We start from the raw sequence: 23,267 nt of genomic DNA, 5'->3' as shown, positions 1-23,267 counted from the left end.
AGTAAGGGTTGTGACTCTTCTCAACAAAAATTGACCGTAAAAAATGGAAACATAAAGATGCTGTACAGTGATTTAATTGCAAAAAGGAAGGACAGTAAAATACCTCTACGTTTTGATCCATTTTAGAAGGTAGATATTGAATTAGACAATTTTCTATTCAACATAACATGCTGTATCAAACTATGTTAATGTAATGCAAGACAGGCTGTCTGTGCTCACTGGGTATATGCAGAGTCAGGTAAAATTAGAAACTAAAATTCTCATTAAATAGCCACTGCTCCATTACAGTATGTGGAAAAACTGTACATCAGGACGTGCTTAACTCCCTCTCTGATTGATCTGTACTTTAGAAAACATCTATGCTTACTCTAGTTCGAGTCTTTAAAGGTGACGAATCATGAAGATTTTTCCATGTCTATATTTGTATTCTGGGGCACTACTGATATAGCTTTGCATGATTTAGAGTTTAAAAACTCCTGACTTGTCTTATAATGGCCCTTTATGCAACCCCTCAGTTCAGTCTCTGTCTGAAACAGGCCGTTTTAGCTCCTGTCTCGTTAAAGTCTCCCTCCCAAAGAGCCCTCTCTGTTCTGATTGGCCAGCGCCCGGAAGCTACCCCTTGGCAGACTTCCAGCGGTTCAGGAGCCTACGTGAATAAACAGTAGTAGTAGGATTTCACTTGTTTTTCTCATTCTTTACTCGAAATGGAAACTTCTCAAATACATCTGCACATGTTCAAGCCTGAATACAATCCAAAATATGTGAGTGGATAACACAAACAACCTATAGAACAACCTCTGCAACAACAGCTATGGAATGGACAGCCGTTTGTGAGCATGTGCGAATAATCTGACATCAGCATGAGGAAGTAGAGGTAACATTGCAAACAAAGGGTTCAGAGCAGGCTGAAGCCCTGGCTTTTGACTTGCAGGGAGCATTTTACACACATTAATCTCAAGTTTAGGAACTTTGACCATGTTTAACATTGACATCTGAAAAAAAAAAAATCACAAAATCTTTAACCTTTAAACTTTGTTTAAATCAAAAATAATCTAAACGTGGGGTGACGCAATTTCAGTTTGGTTTGTTTCACTGTAAACTGACATTAAACATTAGGGTACATCAGACAAGCAGATCTCCACAGAGAATGGCTGTGGTGAGCCAGGTTTAGGGCCAGAATGTGAAACCAGCCAGCAAGGTCATGGATGAGTTGTGAATGGAGTAATGACGGTGTTTTCATGCTGGGGTTTGTGACGCAGGTCAGGCCCTGTCTGCTCTTTGTCTCCCTGTCACGCCAAAGGAACTCATTTGTCCATGGAGAAAGATGGATGAACTGTTGTAGAAAAAGAGCCTGCGGGGGGTGTCTAAACACCTGGGAGATAGCGTGTGTGTCAGTATGTGTGTTTCTGTCTGTGTGTGTGAGGAAGTCGCTGTCGTCCCACTGGCCTGTTTCCTCATTAGTGTCACAATCCTGCCCAGTGTGGACTTCCTTCCATGGACAGCAATGTGTCTGTGTGACAAACACTCACACACAAACACACATTTTATGCATATACATCTAATGGGACACCCTTACATCGCAGTGGTTCCTAACACATGCGTTTACAAATTCTGTTCTGGCATCTGCACACACACACACACACACACACACATGCATGCAGAATGCACCTGCTAACTTTGATGCATTTCTGGATACAAATCTGTCCTCTGGTAGAAGAAGTCATCATCCTGCTGCCGCTCATTCTGTTGTCCCATTGAACAGGAACACCCTGGGGTGTCAGCACTCATACTGACGGAGGTGTCGGAGCTTTGGGAAAGTTTAGAGTGAAAAACATCTCATGTAAACCTGCCCTATTCATACAGATCACATGGAATTAAGGGCAAGTGACACCTGAGCTTACAGTACTAATGGCCAAAAGCTGTAGCCTGTTGTCTCTCCCTTCAACTGAGGACACACTAGAAACTCCCAACATAATAACTATTTTTTACCAAAGTGCACTCATTTTTTTTTTTTTACAGACAGAAAGCTCAATTGAATGACTGAATATATACAGAAAAGTGATTAGAGATGCATTGTAAAGAAACTCCCAAAATCATACAAGAACACAAACTGAATTCTTGAATGTTAATGTCTCAAAGCAGAAATGGACATCCATCAAAAAAACAGCTTGCCTTGACAATTAAAGTAGCAATTTGTGCAATAAAGTAAAGAAAACTGAGAGAAGAGAGAAACAAATGCATCACTTGGATGAGACAGTGGATGGAGAGGCATGAGCAACAAGGACTGTAAACTCTGCAGAGAGGTGAATGGGGTGATTGAAGTTGTGTGAGATAAACCTCAGGTGAGCTGTGGCCCTGCACTGACACCTACATCAAATGGATAATAAATCATTCTCAGCCAAGCACTGTTATATAGTTTGCTCGCCATTTTCAGACCATTTTGTAAAATTACTTAAATTATATTTCTCAACCTCGTTCACATGATGTCATGATTTTTTTGAAGCCAGCATCTAGCGACCGTCGGTGGCATGGCATTTAAGGTACTTCTGCAATGGCTTCAGCCTCAAGCTGTGGTAGTTGCCACTTGGGTGACACAAATGATGTCATCTGTGGCCAGTGTTTAATTTTTTTTTTTAATGAAAACAACTGGCAACGACTGGATCTGAAGACTTAAGATTTGAATCTTTACATATCTGTACTTATTTGTACTAACTACATATCTGTAATCTTTACACCATATGGTTTTATCTACTGACTGTCAACACTAGCTGACCCAGACTGGAACAGACCTGCTCCAACTTGGTCCAATAGATATCATGCCCCAAATCACATTCATAATTGGATCAACATTCGTAATGTGTGTCCTCACTTTTACACATATCCTCCCTTCTGTTTGATAAACTGGACTAAATTTATCCACACAAACCAAACATTTAATTTGGTCACCTGAAGCAGTAAAACAAGACTGTACCCATAATAATTTGAGTCCTGACCTGGTAGAAAATAATAGAAAAAGGATGCCACATCATTAGTGTATGAAAAGCAGCAGCTATAAACGTAATTTGACACTTTTTTAACGTAAGAGAGGCTGAACTTCACAGGCTTTTACCACAGTATCATTCACTGGCCTGTTGTCAGACAGTAGCATTTACCTGCATACTGCTGGAGATTTGCCACTACTGCCAGGAACATTTATAAAAAGTGCCAATAGTCAGTCATCTTAGTTTCCGATAAACAATTGCAGCTGTCACCTATGTAGTACAGCTCACAAGACCATGTCAAGTTCCCACAGGCTGTGCAGTAGTACACACACACACACACACTACTGTTGATGCTAGGTGATGATAGGAGCTATTTGTCTCACATATTTCCACCAGAAGGTGTAACAAAAAACCTCAGAGATGTCACGTAACAAAAAGAAAAGAACAACGCATGGGCTTCTCTTTATCTCTCCCTATCTGATAACAACACTCACACAATAATATGCACATGCTGCCAGCATAGGCCTCCGCCAGGAGGACCTTTCACATAGTCAGTCAGGCATGGACAAACAAAACACGCTGCCTGGCACACGTACACACATTTACAGTATGCTTATTTCCCTCGCAAAGAGCAGTTGCAGTAAATCAGAGGGGGAATTATTCTACACATATTACAGCCTTTCCTGTCAGCTGTCTAAACAGTTCCTGTAAGAGAAACCCAAACCCTCTCACCATCACATAAGTTGTTTCTCTATGGTTTCATCTCCTTAACCCTGCCCAGCGACCAGACAACTCTGCCTGGATACCTGAAGCAGTTTTAGGATTAGAGGTTGAGAAATGATTAAAACCTCCAGTAGTTTAGTTGTTAAAATGGAATCTTATTGTTTCCTAATAATTTCAGTATAAAACCCACATATATGACGCAGGATAAAGCTGCAGAACTCTTGTATAGCATCATATTTTGGGGTCTCATAGTAGCCAGACTGTTCTGTCTGTCTACTGGGAGTCCCACTGAGGCAATTAAAATAGCCAGGAGCGGGAAGTAGTAAAGAGTACAGGTAACACAAGACACCCAGGGACAGAAATACTGAAACCTCTTTGCTACCCACATGGCGGGAAACAGGGCCAGGAATATGGATTTCTCAATACTTGGACACCTGGAGAAATGGGAGGAGAGGGAAAAGAAAGAGAGAGAGAGAGAAGTGGGGGTTATGGAGGTAGAGCAAGCTTTGACCAGAACAGAGTGAGGGTTGGAGGAAAAAGGAGGGAGTCTGCTGCCATAGCAACTGTTCATGTTGGCATTTTGTGGACGTGCACAGCAGAGTGTGAGGTGAGAGACAGAATGATAGGTTGGCAGATACTGTATCTGTGACATTTAGACATGCCAGCCCTGCCATTATATCCCTTACTGAACTAATGCCATATTAAGACCACGAGGCCGGCGCTGGTCCAGCATTACCTCACCAACCAACGATGGTTTGTAGCCCCAAGGGGAATGTAGATGTTGTGGTTTCTCATGCAACACACCAGAGTCCGAGCGACAGTAATAGTAAATTCTTTTCAATTCTAACCTAGAAAATGTATTCAGTAGATAGCTTTTAGATGATAGCTTTGTGGTTGCCAAATTTTCACCGACTCCCACAACGACTTGATATTTTTAACTAATGGATGCTACAGCCAACTTCCAGCAAAGCAACACAATTTATTTTGCATTAAATGCCTACAAGCTAATATACATGCCATAATCGACAAATACCCACAATATAACAAACAATGGCAGATCATCTCTATAAGTATTACATGAGCATCAAGATAAAACATGTTGACCCAAAGTTGTTTTTTTAACACGCGTTGATCTTGAGCAACAATCAATCAAATCTTGACTGAATGACTGAATGATATAGACTGTGAATTCATCTTAAATCAACAATAACATCACCTCAAACCGGTAAACTGTCCCGGTGATGTATGCATCATGTGTGGATTCATCCACACTTGTGTTAGTGAGATGGACACACTGGTCACCCTGACAGTTTATTCGTCTCTATTTGGAGTCGGGGGGCTGCGTCAGTGAGAAGACCCGGACAGGTGCACCGCTGTGGAGGAGTTATTGCTACCAGAGCTGGGTGTGTCACATGACAACCTATTATGAGATCCTGGTAAATAAATACTTGCATACACATAGCCTCTGTGTGTGTGTGTATGTGTGTCTGTTTATGTGTGCATGTGGAGTAAACTGCACATAGAAAAGCAGTTTTATTGTATACAGCTATGGAATTCTGTCTATAAAGCGATGCACAGATTTCCTGCAGTACACAGTCATGATTGGGAGGGACATGGGGGATCATGTATGTATGCACATAGTCACTAAAGAAAGACTGTTGTCTGGATGGATCATTTCTGAAGTAGTGTACTGCCATCATGTCAAATGTAAATCACTTGGTGTTGTAGAACATCCTAATCGCAAATTTTAAATGTATATTGGCATTTACATGTTGAATAGCAACATTCTCTGCCAGTACAGTTACCACAAGTACGATTGAGATTTAAAGGAAACACAGTGCAGGTTCATCAGTAAAACTAGCATCAGCAGCACACAAAGTCTTTTATTTGGCAGATAATCCATCTGCTCCAAGTGGTGTTTAATTTGCTGGGTCATCCAGATGAGTAACAACTTTGCAACTTGTGGCTGCTCTTCCCATTAGTGTTTGCTACAGCAACATTAGTCACTTATTGCTATTGTACACTAGGTGCAGGTGTAGATATTCAGGCGAATGTCAGCAAAATTAAACATATAAACTACGCACTTATGACAGCTTTATATTGTGCCATGAGAAGTTTTGGACCTCTGTTTCTCTGTTGAAGATGTTTTGTTTCTCTGTTTGTTTTTTTGCCACAGATCATCCAGCTCCTCATCTCTAGCCTTCTTTCCTGTTTTGGCTGTATTATCCAGCATCTTCTCTTGCTTATTCTTCCTCCCTTCTCAAGACAACCCTTATCTCTCCTGCCCTCTCACCTCATCACTCCTCATCTCCTCCTTTCATCCCTCCTCCTGTTCTGCCTCTCTTGTCCTCCTCTCTGTGCATTCCTGCACGGACCAGCCCACTGTTTGGTGCAGGGAGTGCAGGGTTGTGTGAGGCCTGTATTAAATAACATTCATACAGAGATTGATGAGACACTCTTCATTCATTGCCCTTTGCTCTGTTTTCTGAAACCCTGCTGACACAGAGAGGAGCTTAAATGAAATAAACCTTATACATGTTTCCATGTGAAAATTATTCAGTAAAGATTATTTTCTTGTTCTTAACTGTGGCCCAGAACAACAAACAGAAAGCATGGATTTTTTAATTTGATGTTATGCAACAGAGATTGGGCAATGGAGGACAACTCATTCTTATACCTTAAAAATTGAGGGTAAAGGTTGGTTTGGTGCACTTCTAAAGGCAAGATTCGTTAAATTGGGCTTGCAGCTTGTGAAAAATTATGCTGTTTATGTTTTATTTTCTGATCTGGTTCTTAACTGATCACTAAAGCCAGAGCTCATAAGATTAGTTGAAATCTTATTGGATAAAAGATGCATAATCTGAATACCAACCACTCTAATTAACCCTTTTCTGGTAGATTTAACTCTAACCTTGAGGGCAGATTTCACTTCAAAATACGTATGTGAAACCAAAACTGGAAACCTAAAATGATTTGAATGATCAGTAATATTCCTGTGATACTCATGTACAGGAAAGAAGGTGCGACCAAATATAGCAGCGGCACTATTTTTACCCGTTATTGTGTTTTCAGTAATTTTCTGGTTGGACTGAGACACAGAAAAAGATCAATCATTGCATAAGCCCTTTGCCTATACATGCCATACACATACCATAAACAGCTAATACATCAAATGTATGTGCAGTGTTTTTTTACCCTATTACATAACATAACAGTTCCACATTGTCCAAACACCTTTCACCTATACTGTTAGCGCACACTTATTGTTTAGTGTTGACCAAATACCAGCTTCTAGCTTTGAAATAACACATATGGCTTTTTTTTTTGGGAAAATGTCATGGGGGGCCTTCTGGCCTCATACGAAAACACATACACAATGGAAAGGCACAATGGGATTTAAAAAGCCAACTCGTTGACACCTTTCCACACTACTGGGCAGCTAAACACATACGCACACACTCAGTGTGTATGTGAACAAGGTCGGGAGAGTTCAAGAGCCCTTTGCCTCACATATATCCTGTATGACAGCATTTCATCACTGCGGACAGCTGGACCAGGAAGTCAGGTCATACCTTTGTGAGGTTCTCACAGCTAAATATCATAGAAATGGGACATAATATTTCCTGGCTCTGTTATGACACCATGACACAAAACATCTGTTTTGGGTCAGTGGCTTTCTGTCGCTGTGTGTGTGGAAATTTTCAGCACATGTGCAAGCAGACCTCACTAACCTGTTTGTGATTGTGACGTAATGATAGCTTTGTAAAAACAATGAGCCTCCTTTATAGTCTTCATTATTATACTCAATAACTGAAGTGTTGACAGACACCTAAATCTGAAGAACAAATGGTAATAAAGTCTGAAACATGCATGCTGTCACATCTCCGAAAACTGTTGCTTGTATTAACTTGCAGTCAGGTGATATACAGAGAGCTCTATGTACAAATATACTTAAAATATATGTATTTGATTGAATTGAGTCAGTACCTAATCATTTAATCCTACTCACTGAGTGATCTATTAGAATTAAGAATTCAATTTTAATTTATTTACAGTCTTATCTGATCTATAATATCTGTACCATCTGTACCGCAGTAGATTTCCTACCCTGTATGCCCGACTGTACTGTGTGGTAGGAAAAACACTGGCTACTGTGAAGCGTGACACTATCGCTTAAATATGTTTTGACTTATAGGACAGACAACATACAGTGTGAACTATGTGCTTTAATGCTGTGACAGGGAAACACTAGAACACATGGTGCTGGCAAACATATAGATAAGAGCATGCACAGCTCTGTGGATATTTCCACTCACCACTGAATAGAATAATGTTATGTAATGTTATGTTAATAATGTTATACCTGACACATTGATAGAAATGGTCCAGGTTGCATAATATGTCCTCAGCATACACAGCTTTGGTTCAATTAACCCACACACACACACACACACACACACACACACACACACACACACACACACACACATTGAGTTGGTGGTGTTTAGGAGCTGCAGTACAGTTTCTCATCCCATTTTTCAGATTCAGATCTCTTTAATCTAACGCCATGTTAACATGGTATGGACTGTTTTTCTGAATTCAAAACACCTAATATACATTTAGCTTTTTGCTTCTCCAATTGTAATAAGAAAACGAGTTAAACAGAGTTTAATTGTTTAAATAATACTTTGGCAATTACTTTTTCCTAAGGATGTGCTGATCAGACTGGATTGGTGCTGATTCTGACCTTATTAAGTGGGTCGGGGATCATGACCTGACCAATCCACATTAAATGCAGTTTGTTTGTCGATGTCACTATAAAATTCTGTGTTTTATAATGTTCATTCAGTAACATGTTGGTGACTCAGGTTTTATTCCTGACTTTGTGTTACATAATGTAAAATTATCCCATTGATTGGTATTAATAGTTTAATTTGTACATTTAAACAAAACATGTTACGTTTCTCCCCATTGCAAATGTTAAAAACCATATCCGAGCCTTTCCAAGACTAGTATCTTTAAGTCTTTCAACCTCTGCTAAATAGTTAGTTTCAAAAACAGCTGACGTTACATTTTGTGCGAGCCAAAGATAAGACAAACCGCAGTCATCTAATATTAATCAGTAAAATCCATAATGGTGTATATAATTAGCAGTTATACAAATCAAGTTTTGAATCATACATTATCTGACTAAGTTTAGCTTCTTACTTTGTAATGGACCCAAAAAGGCTTTAATTCTGCTTGGTAACACCTCAAGTGAGATTTCACTAATGTCAACATTTACACAACCCCACCTGTAGCTCAGTGGGTAGAGCGAGTCTGACATCAGTGGTTGATGATGTCGAAGAGTCCTTCAACATGACACTGATTGCCCCTGATGGTATGTATGAGAAATAAATCTAACTGATTTTGACAAATGTGTCTACCGAATGTTGCGCAGGTTTATAAACCAAACTTTGATCAATAAGCACCAAAATAGTGAAAAATGTAGTATTATGTGCTATAGATGAACTATTAAATGATATGATACCAAATTATTGACATGTTTTTTAGTAGCAGAGCACCTGTCTTACATCTCATGTTACATTACATGCATTTGATAAGTTCCATGAATGGCATTCAAAATATGCAAAATATGCCGTTTTGGTTTTATTTTATTTACCTGTCTGTATAAAGAATTAAAAGAATTATTCATATGCCCTGAAACAGGGAAAAACAGGTTCACCTGTGCACTATGTAATGTGATTGTGCAGTACTGTAGGTATTTACGTGTATATCATTGTGTCAGCATGTGCATGTTTGTGCAGTGTGTGGGCACAGACAATAGGCCTTTGTCTATCTGCATCCTATTTTTCTCCTGTGGGCTGACACAGACATTCATACACACCGACACACGCACACACACACCTCATCTACACACAGTTCCTCCTAGCTTCCGTCAAGTTACAACAGTTTAGAGACAGCAAAACAGGAATTATCTGATCTTCTCTTCCTGCCTCACACTTCCTGCCCTCCCCCTCCGCCCCCTCCGCCTTCAATAGAGAGAGAGAGAGAAACAGATGAATGAGAAGGAAACATTAAGACTTATGGGGAGATAGAGAGAGAGAGGAATATGTGGCTGTGGACGTATGTGATGGTGTATGTGTGAATAGGGGATTTTTTTCAGGGGAGGGATGTGGCCTGAGATCATGGGAAAGCAGTGGGATCACAGGAGTTGAGGGAAGAGTCTGTGCTGAGCAGGTGTTGACTGCTCACAATCAAACTTCTACAGTATGTGATATGAAGCATTTACCATTTTAATCTTTAAAATCACTTGTTAATTTGCCCCGTGTCTGCTGGCATCATTATATTAAGTTTACTATATAAGTATGTATGCAACTATTTTAAAAAAAAATCTTTTAAATTAATCCCTAATATGTCAGGGTTTGATCCTGCTAACTGTGTAGCCGCAGTAAATAAAATAGTTTGTACCCTCTTGTGCTAACTCCTATAAAAGTGATCTTTGCACACCCGTATTCAGGCAGGTGCATGTAAGAATAAATAATGTCCAATGACAAAAATCAGATCCTGCATGCACTTCTGGTATAGTAAATCTAATGAATAGCTAAGTTTCATCAAAGTTAAGCTTCATTTGTCAGACATTTACCAAAACATAGCTATTCAATAAAATGACCGTAAGTTTCATCAACAGTGTGCAGGAGCTGACACTTGGATTAGCGAAAACATATAAAAGAGCAATATTATTGCATGATATTGCATATTATAGGAGATATCTTCTTTCTTAGTTTATTCTACAACAACTCAATATTTTCAGTGTCTGGAGAGCAAAGATGTACAGTAACCATGTCCCCATAATGCTCATAGTGGGCATATGGTTACTGTATGTCTTTACACTGCTTTGTTTTCTTTAATAAGCTCAGAGGAATACCCTGCACTGGCTTTTTTTTATAATGAAGGAACATATCATGAAAATGCAACAGTTTGGCTCTGTCACAGAGGTATAACTAGAGGTTTAAGGTACTGTCTGTGCAGTCAAAGTCTGCACAGACAGTACTTTTTAGTAGGATAAATTCCTCGTTTTGTTGAAAATAATATAAAATGACAAAACGGCAGCCTCAACGTTTTGAGACACATTAGATCTAAAATACATAAATCTCATGTCAATCTTTAGCCAGGTTGTGACGATGATCGCAATGATCAAAAACAGTCGACAGAGTGAACGCAGGCCAAAACTACACGAGGAGAACACTGCAGACATTTTTTTCAAATAGATGACGGAGTGGACTGTTCACTAACAGAGTCAATAATATTTAAACTCAGCGACCTTAGCAAAAAGGATAAAGTGGCTTGTAACTCATAATCTAGTGACGACCTTTTTTGCCCTTACACAGAAAGGTCATATTAAACGTTATGGAGCACACACACACACACACATACACACGCACTCACAAACACAAATACACCAACTCAGAGCACCTGATGAGCTGCGGTTCTGAAGGAGGAAGTGAAAACTCAGTCCATCTGCTTTGACAGGAAGTCAACAGAAGCCACATACAGGCATGCTGACGTCAATCAGAGCCACAGGAACACCTCCCCGCAGCACACACACAGACACAGACACACACACACATATTACTCACAGTGATGCATATGAGCCATGATAAACAGTCATTCAAATCAGACACCTTGTCAATCCACAATTGCAAAATTGCACAGCAAAGTTAAAATACCATCATAGACCGAAATACTTGATCACATATATCATTGTGTTAACTGGTGGTTATTCTCACCACACATACACATGCGCACACACACACACACACACACACACAGACTGTTGTTTCCTTTTCAACAACATAAACCTAAAGATTTTAATATTAAGTCGTCTTTTTCTTCATGTTTTTATTTCTCCTTTCTCTGGATTATTTTTGGGTGATAAATGAAAGCAGTTAAAACAAATAACAGTACATCAACAGTATGAGATTTGATTCAAGTCTTCATAGTCGATGCCGACAGTATGAACATAAGGAGAATGAAACTTGTGTGGGTGTGTTTTTTTAATAAATACAGCAAGGGACACATGCAGTAATTTTGTTGGAAATGACTAAATGCGCTATAACATATGAAAAAAAACCTCTACACTTGTTTTTTATGAAAAAGAAAACACTGTTATCTTGGCTGAACTGACTGAGGCTTCATTTCACTACTTTTTCTTTGATGTTCTTTCTGGCCCGAGTTGGTTTTATGTAAAAAATGTTTGGTATTTGATGGTTAACTACGCTCTCTGTTCTCGGTTTCACATGCTCATCTCTGTCTCTCTTTACACAATAGAGACATGATGGTGACACTGTTTTCAATTATCTGTGCAGAGTGTGGGAACATCTGTCTACTGATATGAGGTTAAAGCTCTCATACTTTGTTTTCTCAAAGAATGAGGAGATTTTTAGCACCGCTTCTTAGAATTGATAGTCAATAAAAAACAGAAGCATGCATGCTATACACATTTTTATTAGTCACGTGCAAAATTCTACTTCTAATCTCATGACAAGTTATGCCACTTTCAGTGTTTATTACACAGTGTGCAAACTCTTGTTGCATTTAAATTAAGTCATGTCTCATTAAAAACTAAAATAATAGTCTTGCAACATAAACACAATATTCTCTTTCTCTTCTGTTTTTGGTTTGTTCACAAAGAAAGTGAAAGGCAGGGGTTAACCATATGTTGGATAACCTGTGTGTTTGTGACATAAAGTACTGAGCATATGCACGGACAGTGAGAAAAATGGATGGTCAGCATGAATATGAGAAGTTTCTACAAGCAGCAGGATTTGTTACTTTGTTTTCTAACATAGAAAAGTTCTTCATATTTAATTATGTGAGTACACACTTTTAATAACCACCATTCAGGTCTACAGGAGGTGAATGCTTGAAATTTAAAAAAAGACAGATTCTGGGTGTAGTATCGCTTTAAAACACCGGTACAGTTTGCATGGGCTTAGATTTCAGCTCTGCATAGTTTTAACAGTGAGGTCTCTGCAAGTTGCCAGGAAGGTGTAGCTGCAGGCTGTGAGGTGAGCTCTGATGTCACAGTGAAATGCCTGGCTGTACGTTCATGTGCTGCTGATTGGAAAATAAACACAAGTATAAGAATTTGAGATTATTTAAAGATACATCGCTCTGTCATGATGAATGCACCATTTTATTCTCTTGAGTGGTGCAGCTCAAATCAGCAGACTGAAAGAAGGATAGATTTGTGAAGTGAGATTTATTTTCTTGTGACATATTTGTTCTGAAAATCTATTATATGTTAATTTTACATATTCATACATAATGATTATTAATATTTCTATTCATTTTAGTTATGACAATGTCATTTTCATTATTGTTGTGGCTCACATTGGGAAGGAAAGCCCCCTCATTCCCTCTCAATTCACTGTGTTCACACACACACAGAACACGCAAAAATGCACTATTTGTATATGTAGATTCAATTTCACATAGAGTATAAGCACAACCACATTCACCTTGTTACGTTTCTCTGTGTATGAGTGTATGTGTGTGTAGCAAATGGCCTTGGCTGAGCCAGCGAGCGGACACAGATCCAACTATTACACTAAAAAAGAAAAATAAATTCAAAAAGAAAAATATTCACAAGTAAAATCAACTTTGCAAAAACACAGACACACACACACACACAAACTTGCATGTCTGCGTGCATGCACACACGTACTCACACTGCCTCTTACTGGTGTAGACGTGTACACACAAACACACATACACACACACACACACACACACACACACACACACACACGCACACACACAAACGCACACACTTACGTTTACTTAGGTCACTTTTGGGAACATGACATAGACTTACATTCATTTCCTGGAGACTTACCCTAACCCTAACCATAACCACTGACCCAAAAATCAGCTTGGGGACATGGCTTTTGTCCCCAGTTGGACAAGCCATACCCAATTTACTGGTCTTTAGTCAGACATTTGTTCCCGAAAGTAGCCTATGACATACATACACACACACACACACACACACACACACACACACACACACACACACACACACACACACACACACACACACAGCTGCTTAAAATCAAATATGATCAAAGAAAAAGAGGGAGGTTTGCCGTTATCTTTGTTATCTTTGAGTGAGCTGGTTTAATAGACCTACTGTGTGTGTGTGACTGTGTGTGTGTGTGTGTGTTAGTGTGTGTGTGTGTTTTTCTGAACTACCAGTTCAATTGTGTTTGAACAAGGTTAATGAGCTTGATGACAAAATAGTCTGGACTACAATGTTGGAGCTGGAGACGAATGGCGTAAAAAGTGAAAGTCGTCACGTACGCGAGCGCGAGGGAGGAGGAGGCAATAATGAGAACAAGGAAAAATGAAAAAGACATGGAGACAGAAAAATGTTTGAGCCAGACATAAACCAGATAGATAAAGAAAGACGTGTTCTTCACGCAGCTTTACAAAAGTCAAACACGTAGCAGGACATTCCTCTCAGTGTCTTACCTGGGAGACAAACTCTGGTGATTGGGGGCTGAGTCGTGGCTGCAGGAGACCTCCTGAAAGAAGGAAGGACAGAGAGAAAAAAGAAAGATGTTACAAATGGAAAACACCCTACAGTACGTACATAATGTGATCTTCATCTTCAAAGGGTCAGCTCACTCAAATTACAAAAAACCTTTTCTCACTTGTGTAAGTTTATAGGGTCAGTAATTTGGTGGAACTGCCCCTTTAAATATGACAGACTTCTTTCTGTGGAACTCCATACCCACAGAACTTAAAGGAATAGTTTGACATTTTGGGAAACATGCATATATATTAATATTAAGCTACTGCCAGCAGCTGGTTAGCTTAGCTTAGCACAAAGACTGGAAACAGAGGGAAACTACTAGCATAGCTTTGTCCAAAGGTTATAAAATCTGCCTGTCAGTTTACCTTCCTGGAGTCTTGTCGTCACCGTGAGGTTGGTAGGCAGCACCTGGCCAAGAAATACTAGCATGGCACATGAGCAAAATGAAAACAGCAATTTGCCATTTTTAATAGTTGAGTTTTGTGAGTTTTAGGGGCGATTTTGTTACCTTTGGACAGAGCCAGGCTAGCTGTTTCCTCATGTTTCCAGTCTTTATGATGAGCTAAGCTAACTTGCTGCTGGCTGGTAGATTCACATTTACTGTACAGATGTGAGAATTTCTTCTCATCTAACTCTTGTCAAGAACAAATATGCGAATTTCCCAAAATGGTATTTTCAATGTAGTTGAACGTTTTAGTAGTTCAGGCGAGCACAGAAGTTGCTTCATAGTCACATATGTTCCATATAACATCCAGTCATATACAATATGTCCATGTCCTATCTTAACACTAGGCAATCCTTACAAACATTTGGTTCTCAGTTTAGTTATTCTGCTTTCAGCAATTGAACTCCAGTATGTTCATGTTCATCAAATAATATGTATCTCAACGGGATGTGGGTTTGTGAGCTCAGTGACATTCTGTATCAAGCTTGCTGAAATGTTTTCCAGAGCATCACATGAGCCAGAATCACACCACCTAACTAAATTGTGTGTTATCATTGCAATAAACGACTGACTACATTACAGTTTGTTGTTTCTATGTTTTATGGTTGTATGTTTCTTGTTGAGCGGTGTGTATTTGTGTACAGGCACATCAAAAGACAAGTGTTGCAAACTAGCCGAGGCTATAAATGCTGGCACTGGTGGATGTAATGTTCTCAGTGCTAAAAAAATAAACATGAAAGCATTAATTCAAGTAAACAGTTAATATCTTAAAGGAACAAAAGACTGAGCAGGATCTGTGTTTGTGTCTGTGAGAGAGAGAGAGAGTCACAGCAACAGGGGAGAAGAGCTAACATTGTAATGGCAAATTTCCTTTCAGCAGGCACTCATTGATTATCTGACTGATCTTGTGTGTGAAATTAATTCAGTATGTGTGTGCATTAACATCCGTGTCCATGCCAGCATGCTTATGTGTTCAGTCTTTGCTGCATTGAATACCTGAAGCCTGTCTGACCTACATTCACCCACACATAAACAGCAAACTGAGTGCTTGTACATACAGCAAAAGGAGAAAGCTCTTAGCATCCTTAGAAAATGACTCACGTACACATAAGCCAACACAGTGAAGAATAGAGGAAAAGGTGCCCTACATACACATTTCCTATGTATCTGCATCTGCAGTCTCTTAAAGAATTATATTGCTTTCATTAGACTTTTTGTCGTCAAACTGGACTGTAATGATGTGAAACCTTGGAAACAGCCTTACTTTGAAAACAACAATGATGAAATATTGGAAGAAACAGAAGGGCACTGGATTGCAAAAGTTAGATAAAACTACAGAAAAGGAGAGTGTTGCTTATAACATGCACCATAACCAGAATTAAACTATTTTTAAAAAAAAAACTGACTACAAGAGGCCTATAATAACACATGTTATCACTGCACTGTTCAAATGATTTGTAAAGTTTGGGTTCAGTTTGAGTAAACCATGTATATTCTTCAGTCTATGAGACATGTTTATTTTTATTTTTTAGTCCTACTCATTATATATAAGAAAATAATATGATTCAGTGACCACTGAAGTAGTGCAGAATAAATGCAGTGGGGACAACAAATACTTTAAATGCATACCAATGAGGCCTTCCATCTGTGTGAGTAGTGTATGTGTATGTGTGTGCGTTTGTGTGTGTGTGTGTGCCTGCACGCTTCACCACAACAGAGCAATTCCTTGTAGAGCATTTTAATTGACTGTCACATAGAAGGAAGCTATTCTTTAGTTTCTCAAGAGGCAAAAGACAAATGATGGATATAAAGTTACTTTCAGTTAGTTATTAAATCAAAGCTCTGTTTTAAAGTCCACATGAGGATTTTAATGTTGTGTCTTTGTTCAAAGCATGTGATGTGATGTGTTTGCTGGACTACTTTAGCTGCTCAACTGTGAATGGTGGGAAGCTGGGAGCTGCAGCATCACATGTCACACCTCACACCTCAGTCTGTTTAAAGTGCAATACTTCCACCTTGTGGTTAAATTATGGAACTGCAGCCTGAGATTATCTGTGCTTTTAAGAGTGAAGAAAAAGCTAAATCATTATGCAGAAGTATGTAGTAGAGTTTTATGTATTTCCACTTAAAAGTTTTACTTCATAAAGTTTTTATTATATAATCTTTTTGATCTTTATAATAATGTTTAAGAGTAATCTTTTTGATTTTTATATTAATATTTAAGAGTAATCTTTAAAAAAACATTTGTCCCACAGCCAGCGAGGAATCTAAAAACATAACAATCCCAAGTTTGTCTCTAAGTGGATTTCAACATTATTTATAACACTCTTATGAGGCCTGTACGATGGCTTATAATAAAATACAAAGCTGATATTTTATTGTAAACTGGCTACTCTGAATTTAAGAGTGTACAATAAGTGTTTCCCTAATGTTGTCAGAAGCACTGAAGTAACTATTCACTTAGTAAGAAAATAATTGATTCAGTTACACTTACTTGCTGGAGGCACACTGGACATTGGTCAGTACAGTGAAGTTATTCCTTACACTTCGGAGGCTTGCCAGAACCTAGACAGACAAAAGGGGAGACAATCATTAGTTTCCTTTGTACTATATTTAGCAGCATTTGTTTGCTTTCTTTAAAGTGCAGACACCTGTTGTGGTATATTGACCATATAGAGCTGAACAAGATTATATATTACTGCTATGCTTGTTTGAACTCTGAGCTTTGGATGTTGATATTTTTACATTTGCTTAATCAGTGTTAGGGTACTCTACTGTGTCGTCCCCCCCATGTAGAAAAATAACAGACTTTAGAGCAGTGAAATATTTACCTGAGCAAAAGGCGTCACGATCAGGTCATCGCCATGTCTGGAAACACACAAAAAAAGAAAGATGTAGTAAGAAAAGTGTTCAAATACATCATATATTAGGTTTTGCTATTGTGTGAAACTTGTTTGCTAAGTGCTTGCTGCCAGCATGGCCTTGGTCAAAAGGAAATATGTGAAGTATCAACAATGACTACCATGACCCAGGCAGTCTCATTACTATAATTAACTGACAGAAATGGACTCCAAAGAGGGAGAGGAGTATGGAAGGAAGGTCACCGGTCAAAAACAGGAGTCCTCAGACGTAACCTTGTATGGCACGTTCTAAAAGTAACCGGTTTTTGTGAACTGAGACAAAATACTGAAATACTCTCCTGTGGGCTTCAAATCATTGTCATGTTACACAAGATGGAGTCATCATCAGTGGTCACTGAGGGACCACTGCACTTACTCCCACACCCACTACATATCTATCACCAGATCATCCACTGGGGGGCAGAGCAGGAGTGCAGGAGCAGCCTGCTGTACATCTAGTTATGTACTTTAATGATAAGAGGTCAGAGGAGCTAGGCCTCCATCATTAAAAGACAAACCGCAACAACTATCATCAAAAATAAATTATATTTTTAGATATTATTGTGCATTAGCAGAATTGTACAGTGACAGTATATCAAATCATGTTATTGTTTTAAACAGCTTGTATGTTTTAAATGATTTAAAGTGCAAATGAAAATGGAAAACATGTGGATATTAACATTTTGCATTGCGCAGTTTTGTTTGGTGTTATGCAATTTTAACATCATATGTGATTTTTCCTAAAAAAATACATTCATATTAATATTGTGGTAGTAATTTCACTGACTTTAAGGCAGACTCACAGTCAATAGTCAAAAAATGAATAAAAGATATAACTATGTCACACAAAATAACATTCTCATTCCACTAATGTAGCAACTGTAAGTCTCTCTGTACAGCTATTTTTATATGCTTATGCCAGTGTTGAAAAGTATACAGGGTATACAGTATAACAGTGAGCCCTTAACATCTGGTTAACATGTGAAACTTAGGTACATTTAGGCCATAAAACATCTGAGCATAAAACCTTCAACATTGCCAAGATAATACATACTGTAGTTAAGCTCTAATCTTTAAATTACCTGTAAAACATGTATATGATATTGAAGCATTTTCATTTACTCTCAGTCAAATTAATAAAATACTTCCCTCTCCATGTAATTCTTATTATACTGTGCCCACTGTGCTGTGTTGACTTTCTGCTCTGTGACACACACAGTGTCATAGATGCAAAGTAGTCAGCACAGTTAAGCACTGTTGTGGTTTCAGTGTAAGTGCAGACACTATCCAAACTCTAGGAGTCACTTGTTAAGTATATAGGGCAAAGGTGAGTCAATGATGTAGTAAGTAAATGAAAGAATGAATATGTGCATCTGAAAGAGGGAAGTTAACAGTGTTTATATATCTGCCATCCTAAAAATGACATAGTACATTATAAATTGAGTATATTTTAACTTCACTTTGACATGTTGCAATAAATACTTGATACTCCTGAGAAATCTTGCTCTATTGAAAATGTGTTTTGAGAACTTCTGACTGACTTAACACAAGTGCGCATGTGTAATACATTAAACTGTAATACGTTATCTTCCAAGAAATGTATGTGTATGCAAGCTTACACTGTACATCTGTCTGTGTGTGCCTGCTTCACACAGGCATGTACATACTTGTGCAATGAGTGTATGTCTGCTGTGCTTATTTGCATGAGTTTCTACTTACAGTTCAGAGGCAATGGAGGAGTTTCGTGACATGGACTTGGGTGACAGATCATAGTCACTGTCAGAGCGATAGAGGAAGGACTCTCTGCGCTGGTTATGACCAGGGAAGTTAGTGTGGAGGACCAGACCAGAGCCGGGGGAGGCCTGGGGGTCCAGAGGGCTGCAGCTGGCAGATGGGCCATTCTCGACATCGAAACTGAAAACAGACAAACACGCAGTTTTTAAGATATTTAACAAACTGTACCATTTTTTTCTATCATAGCGTGAAAGAAGAGAGAAATAAAAAATAGTGGAGCTAGTTTTAAGGTTTGAGGGATCCAAGTGGTAGCATTATTATGGATGCTCAGTGTTTGAGTTAGCAGAAATATCTTGATAAGGATAAATAACTAAACTCAACACTGAAATTAATCTACAGCAAGTGCTTTGGCTTTCCTGCAATTTCAGCAAAAAGTTTTTCCAACGGAGGCTGCCACTCTGACCTTAACAAATCTTAAAAACAACATGAAGTCTCTCTGACTCTCTCTTTTTCTGATAACATTTTGTTTTCATTACTGAGTGCCCTCTTCGGTCTTGATTAGGATTTAAAAACAGAGGATGATAAAAGAGGAAGGGGAATTCTTTCACATGTACTACCAACTTCCCCTTAAGAGAAAAGCTGCTTTCACACAGATACTGTAATTAGACACACACATATATATACATGAATAGACTTGACATGACCGGGCAGGAGAGGTCATAGTGACATGGTTTGGTGCACAGTGTTCATTTACTGAGAGGAATTAGTGAGACAGAGGCTCCTACGTCCATGAGGAGGAGAAAGTGGAGGAATGGGAGAAGTAGGATCTCATTAATGCATCTTGAGGAAAGGGGAGCATAAGAGTAGGAGACATCCCTGCGAAGTTTTATTGGCTGTGATGCAAACAAACCTTGCGTGTGACTTATTTTTCTTCATAATTTCCACTGAGGTTTGAGTTTCTGTAATTCCCTCCCTTTTATGACTTTGATCTGCCATGATGGCAATCCCCCGCTCTTTTTGTATAGTAAACACACACCAGGAGAGCGGGTGCTGGTTACAATACAAACTTCAACAAATGAAAAACACAATATTAAACTTTTTTTTTTCCAACAAAACATCCAATGTTTGTGGAAAGGTCACAAATTTCTTTGGAACTGAGTATTCGGTTATGTTGAGTATTGTTTTTAATCACTGCTTCTACAAAGCTCCTCTTCTGTTTATTGTATTGACATCTGGTATGAAAAACCAATCGCTTAATCTAAGCAAGAGGATTTTCCAAAGGAAAGACCTACAAGGCACTGTGCAGATGTAATAGCTCTGATAAACTGTCTCTAGTTGCAGCAGTATTCCTTTATTAGATTGTGATAAAGGCTGTTGTAGAAGGCTTTCATTTTCATCAAATGCGACGGCCTTACCGCTTTATGTATGTATTTTATTTCACCGCACATGAACGATGTGCTTTAGAGGCTTATGTCAATATTAACGCCAACGACAGTTTGCTTTCTCGCAAATCATTTGTAGAGTATATGGGAAAGAATGGGTGGAATTTCTTGTGGTTTTCTACCCCTTGAGAAAGTGTGATGTGAAGCAGAGATGGCGTCTTTTTTTTATAGAAATGATGGGAAGCCGGGTCTTACAAAAACATCATGTCATCATCAGTGCTGAAGGCGCAATCAGTAAAACAAATTAAAACAGACAGATTGACAGAGGGTAAGTAAATTTTAAATAGATACTATGTACTTCCAGGAGAATTTGCAGGACATAGTTACAAATTTGAGGGACAACAACATCAAAATAAGGATCACCTTTAATTGTCACAATTTGTCTTTGAAACCCCCAGAAGTCCCTGCTCTGAAAACCAGAGGCTCCTCCCAGTGGTGAGAGAGCAAAACAGCTCTTTTAGGTACATAGGGTCCACGCACCAAGTAATACTTTGTATGTCAAAAGTTAGATTTTGATCAAGGGGTTATGGAGAGAAGCCCAAGTTGGTGTAATGTGTGAATCATGTCTTGTGTTTTCTGCAGAATTCTGAGCCAGTGGAGAGTGGGAAGCTGTAAAATTATCTTTCAGCTAAAATATGACTTAAAGTCAGACACTGTACAGCTTACTTTTTACAAAAAATCTGCGCTGCAAAGCCTATACTGTCTCACACAGCACAACATTTTGGTGTAGTATGAGACAGTACTATGTACAGTAGTATGTTTATGCTGAATTATTGACATGGCACAATAACTGCAAAGCATTTTCTATGCATAATTTCCTCTTCAAATTTCAGTTTATAAACATGTCACAATGATGCACTAAAAAATACTGTAAAAAAAAAAGAATGAACAGAAAAGATCAAAGGTAAATGACAGTGTATTGTGTATACATGCATGCCTGCACTGTGCACCATGCACTGAATGCTTGACTGCTTCTGCCCTCAGGTTAATCCACCGCTTTTTGTGTTACAGTCACGTGCAGAGACAACTAATTCTGGAGCCAGTGCAGGTGAGAACAACACACACACACACACACACACACACACACAAACACACACACACACACACGTCACAACTGTCCAGTCTTTTTTTTTCTTTATCTTCAACAAAAGATAAAAAGCTTCTTATTAACTTTGTAGATGAAGATGATTCACAGTGCAATGGAAATTCAAAAAGCTAACATCTTCACAGGGCCAGGAAATGCTTCCAAGACCCATCAGTCCAAAAAGGCTTTCTATCAAGACAGAAAAGACCAATAGTCTGTTTTTTATGCCAAGACTGTTCTCAAGAATTTAGTTGTTTTTTAGTGCATGCAGTGGGAATAGACTGGTTGAACCCGACTTGTGATCTATCAAAAGCACATGGTATGTTTTCAGCTATCTCACCAGTCAGGGAGTTCAAACCAGTGCTCTATTCATGTTTTCTACTTCTGTTAAACCAACACATCACCTCCTCTCTGACTATGAGCTGAGTCACATCCTCTTGAGAGAGTCTTTACAGCCAGCTAAGATAGCCGGGGTACAGGTGTCATGACGGGTGTTTTGTGCATTTACGAGAAGCCAAACAGAAAAAGGAGAAAAAAATGACATCCGTGTCATGGCTTTCCGCTGATGGCTATTGTGTAAACAATAACAACAATGAGATATAATGAGGAACAATGACCTCATACTGTGGTGTTGTCTATGTCAAGTTCATTTTTTTTTCAGCATGACTCCTTGAGGTGTCAATGTCACTTAGTCAGTCCAACACTTTGGTCTAAACGGAAATATCTCAGGAACTATTGTCATGAAACGTTGTGCAGACATTTGTTGTATCTTGAGGAAGACCACCATAAGGTTGACATTTTTGACTTTTTGTGAAATGTCTTGACAACTATCGGATGGAATGAAATGAAAATTGGTACAGATATACATGGTACTCCTGAAACTTTATCCTGATAATTTTGGTGATTCTCTGCAGATATTCAGGGTTTCCAGAAGATTCATCCTAATTGAAATTGACATTTGATACACACATTCATGTCCCCCTCAGGATGAACTGTAGTCACTTTGGTTAATTTTTCATCTACCATCATAGGGTCAAAACTTAATTTTGTACTTTGTACTTTGTGTTTAGCTACTAGCATGGCTGTAGACTCTTAGTCTAGTTTATGTAGGGACAACTTGGACACCCATCTAGTACAATAACCACTAGGAAATCATGATCCATTTTTTTAAAGTTTGTTTGTGGAAAGTTAGTTTAGCTCATGATAAGGTTTATTTCACCAGTAAGTTAACTAGTAAAAGACAATAAAGCATAATAATTTTGGAGGCCTGTAGTTTGATACTCTAGAATTTGCACATTAAAAGGTGGTTAACAGTTGACTCTGGCTGAAACATGCAGTTATTTTCATCACTGATGAAT

At 38.7% G+C, this 23,267-nt stretch overlaps 1 protein-coding gene across 5 annotated transcripts in view; it reads right to left on the bottom strand.

Annotated features, from left to right (window-relative positions):
* pde4ba (phosphodiesterase 4B, cAMP-specific a) overlaps positions 1 to 23,267 on the bottom strand; it is a 190,160-nt gene that overhangs the window by 44,587 nt on the left and 122,306 nt on the right. For 4 of the 5 annotated variants that reach the window (XM_042416305.1, XM_042416306.1, XM_042416307.1 and 1 more), the window contains 4 exons: positions 19,369 to 19,563; positions 17,581 to 17,617; positions 17,244 to 17,314; positions 14,241 to 14,293 (listed from right to left, as the gene is read on the bottom strand). In XM_042416305.1, coding sequence (XP_042272239.1) covers positions 14,241 to 14,293; positions 17,244 to 17,314; positions 17,581 to 17,617; positions 19,369 to 19,563 — 356 coding nt within the window. Of the gene's footprint in view, positions 1 to 14,240; positions 14,294 to 14,669; positions 14,756 to 17,243; positions 17,315 to 17,580; positions 17,618 to 19,368; positions 19,564 to 23,267 lie in introns of those variants that run through there. The other variant, XM_042416309.1, reaches the window with a different exon arrangement.

Source organism: Thunnus maccoyii, chromosome 7 (genome assembly GCF_910596095.1).
Source record: "Thunnus maccoyii chromosome 7, fThuMac1.1, whole genome shotgun sequence".
NCBI classification, from domain to species: Eukaryota; Metazoa; Chordata; class Actinopteri; order Scombriformes; family Scombridae; genus Thunnus; species Thunnus maccoyii.
The sequence above is the reverse complement of the archived record's forward strand: the minus strand, read 5'-3'. Positions and strand labels throughout refer to the sequence as shown.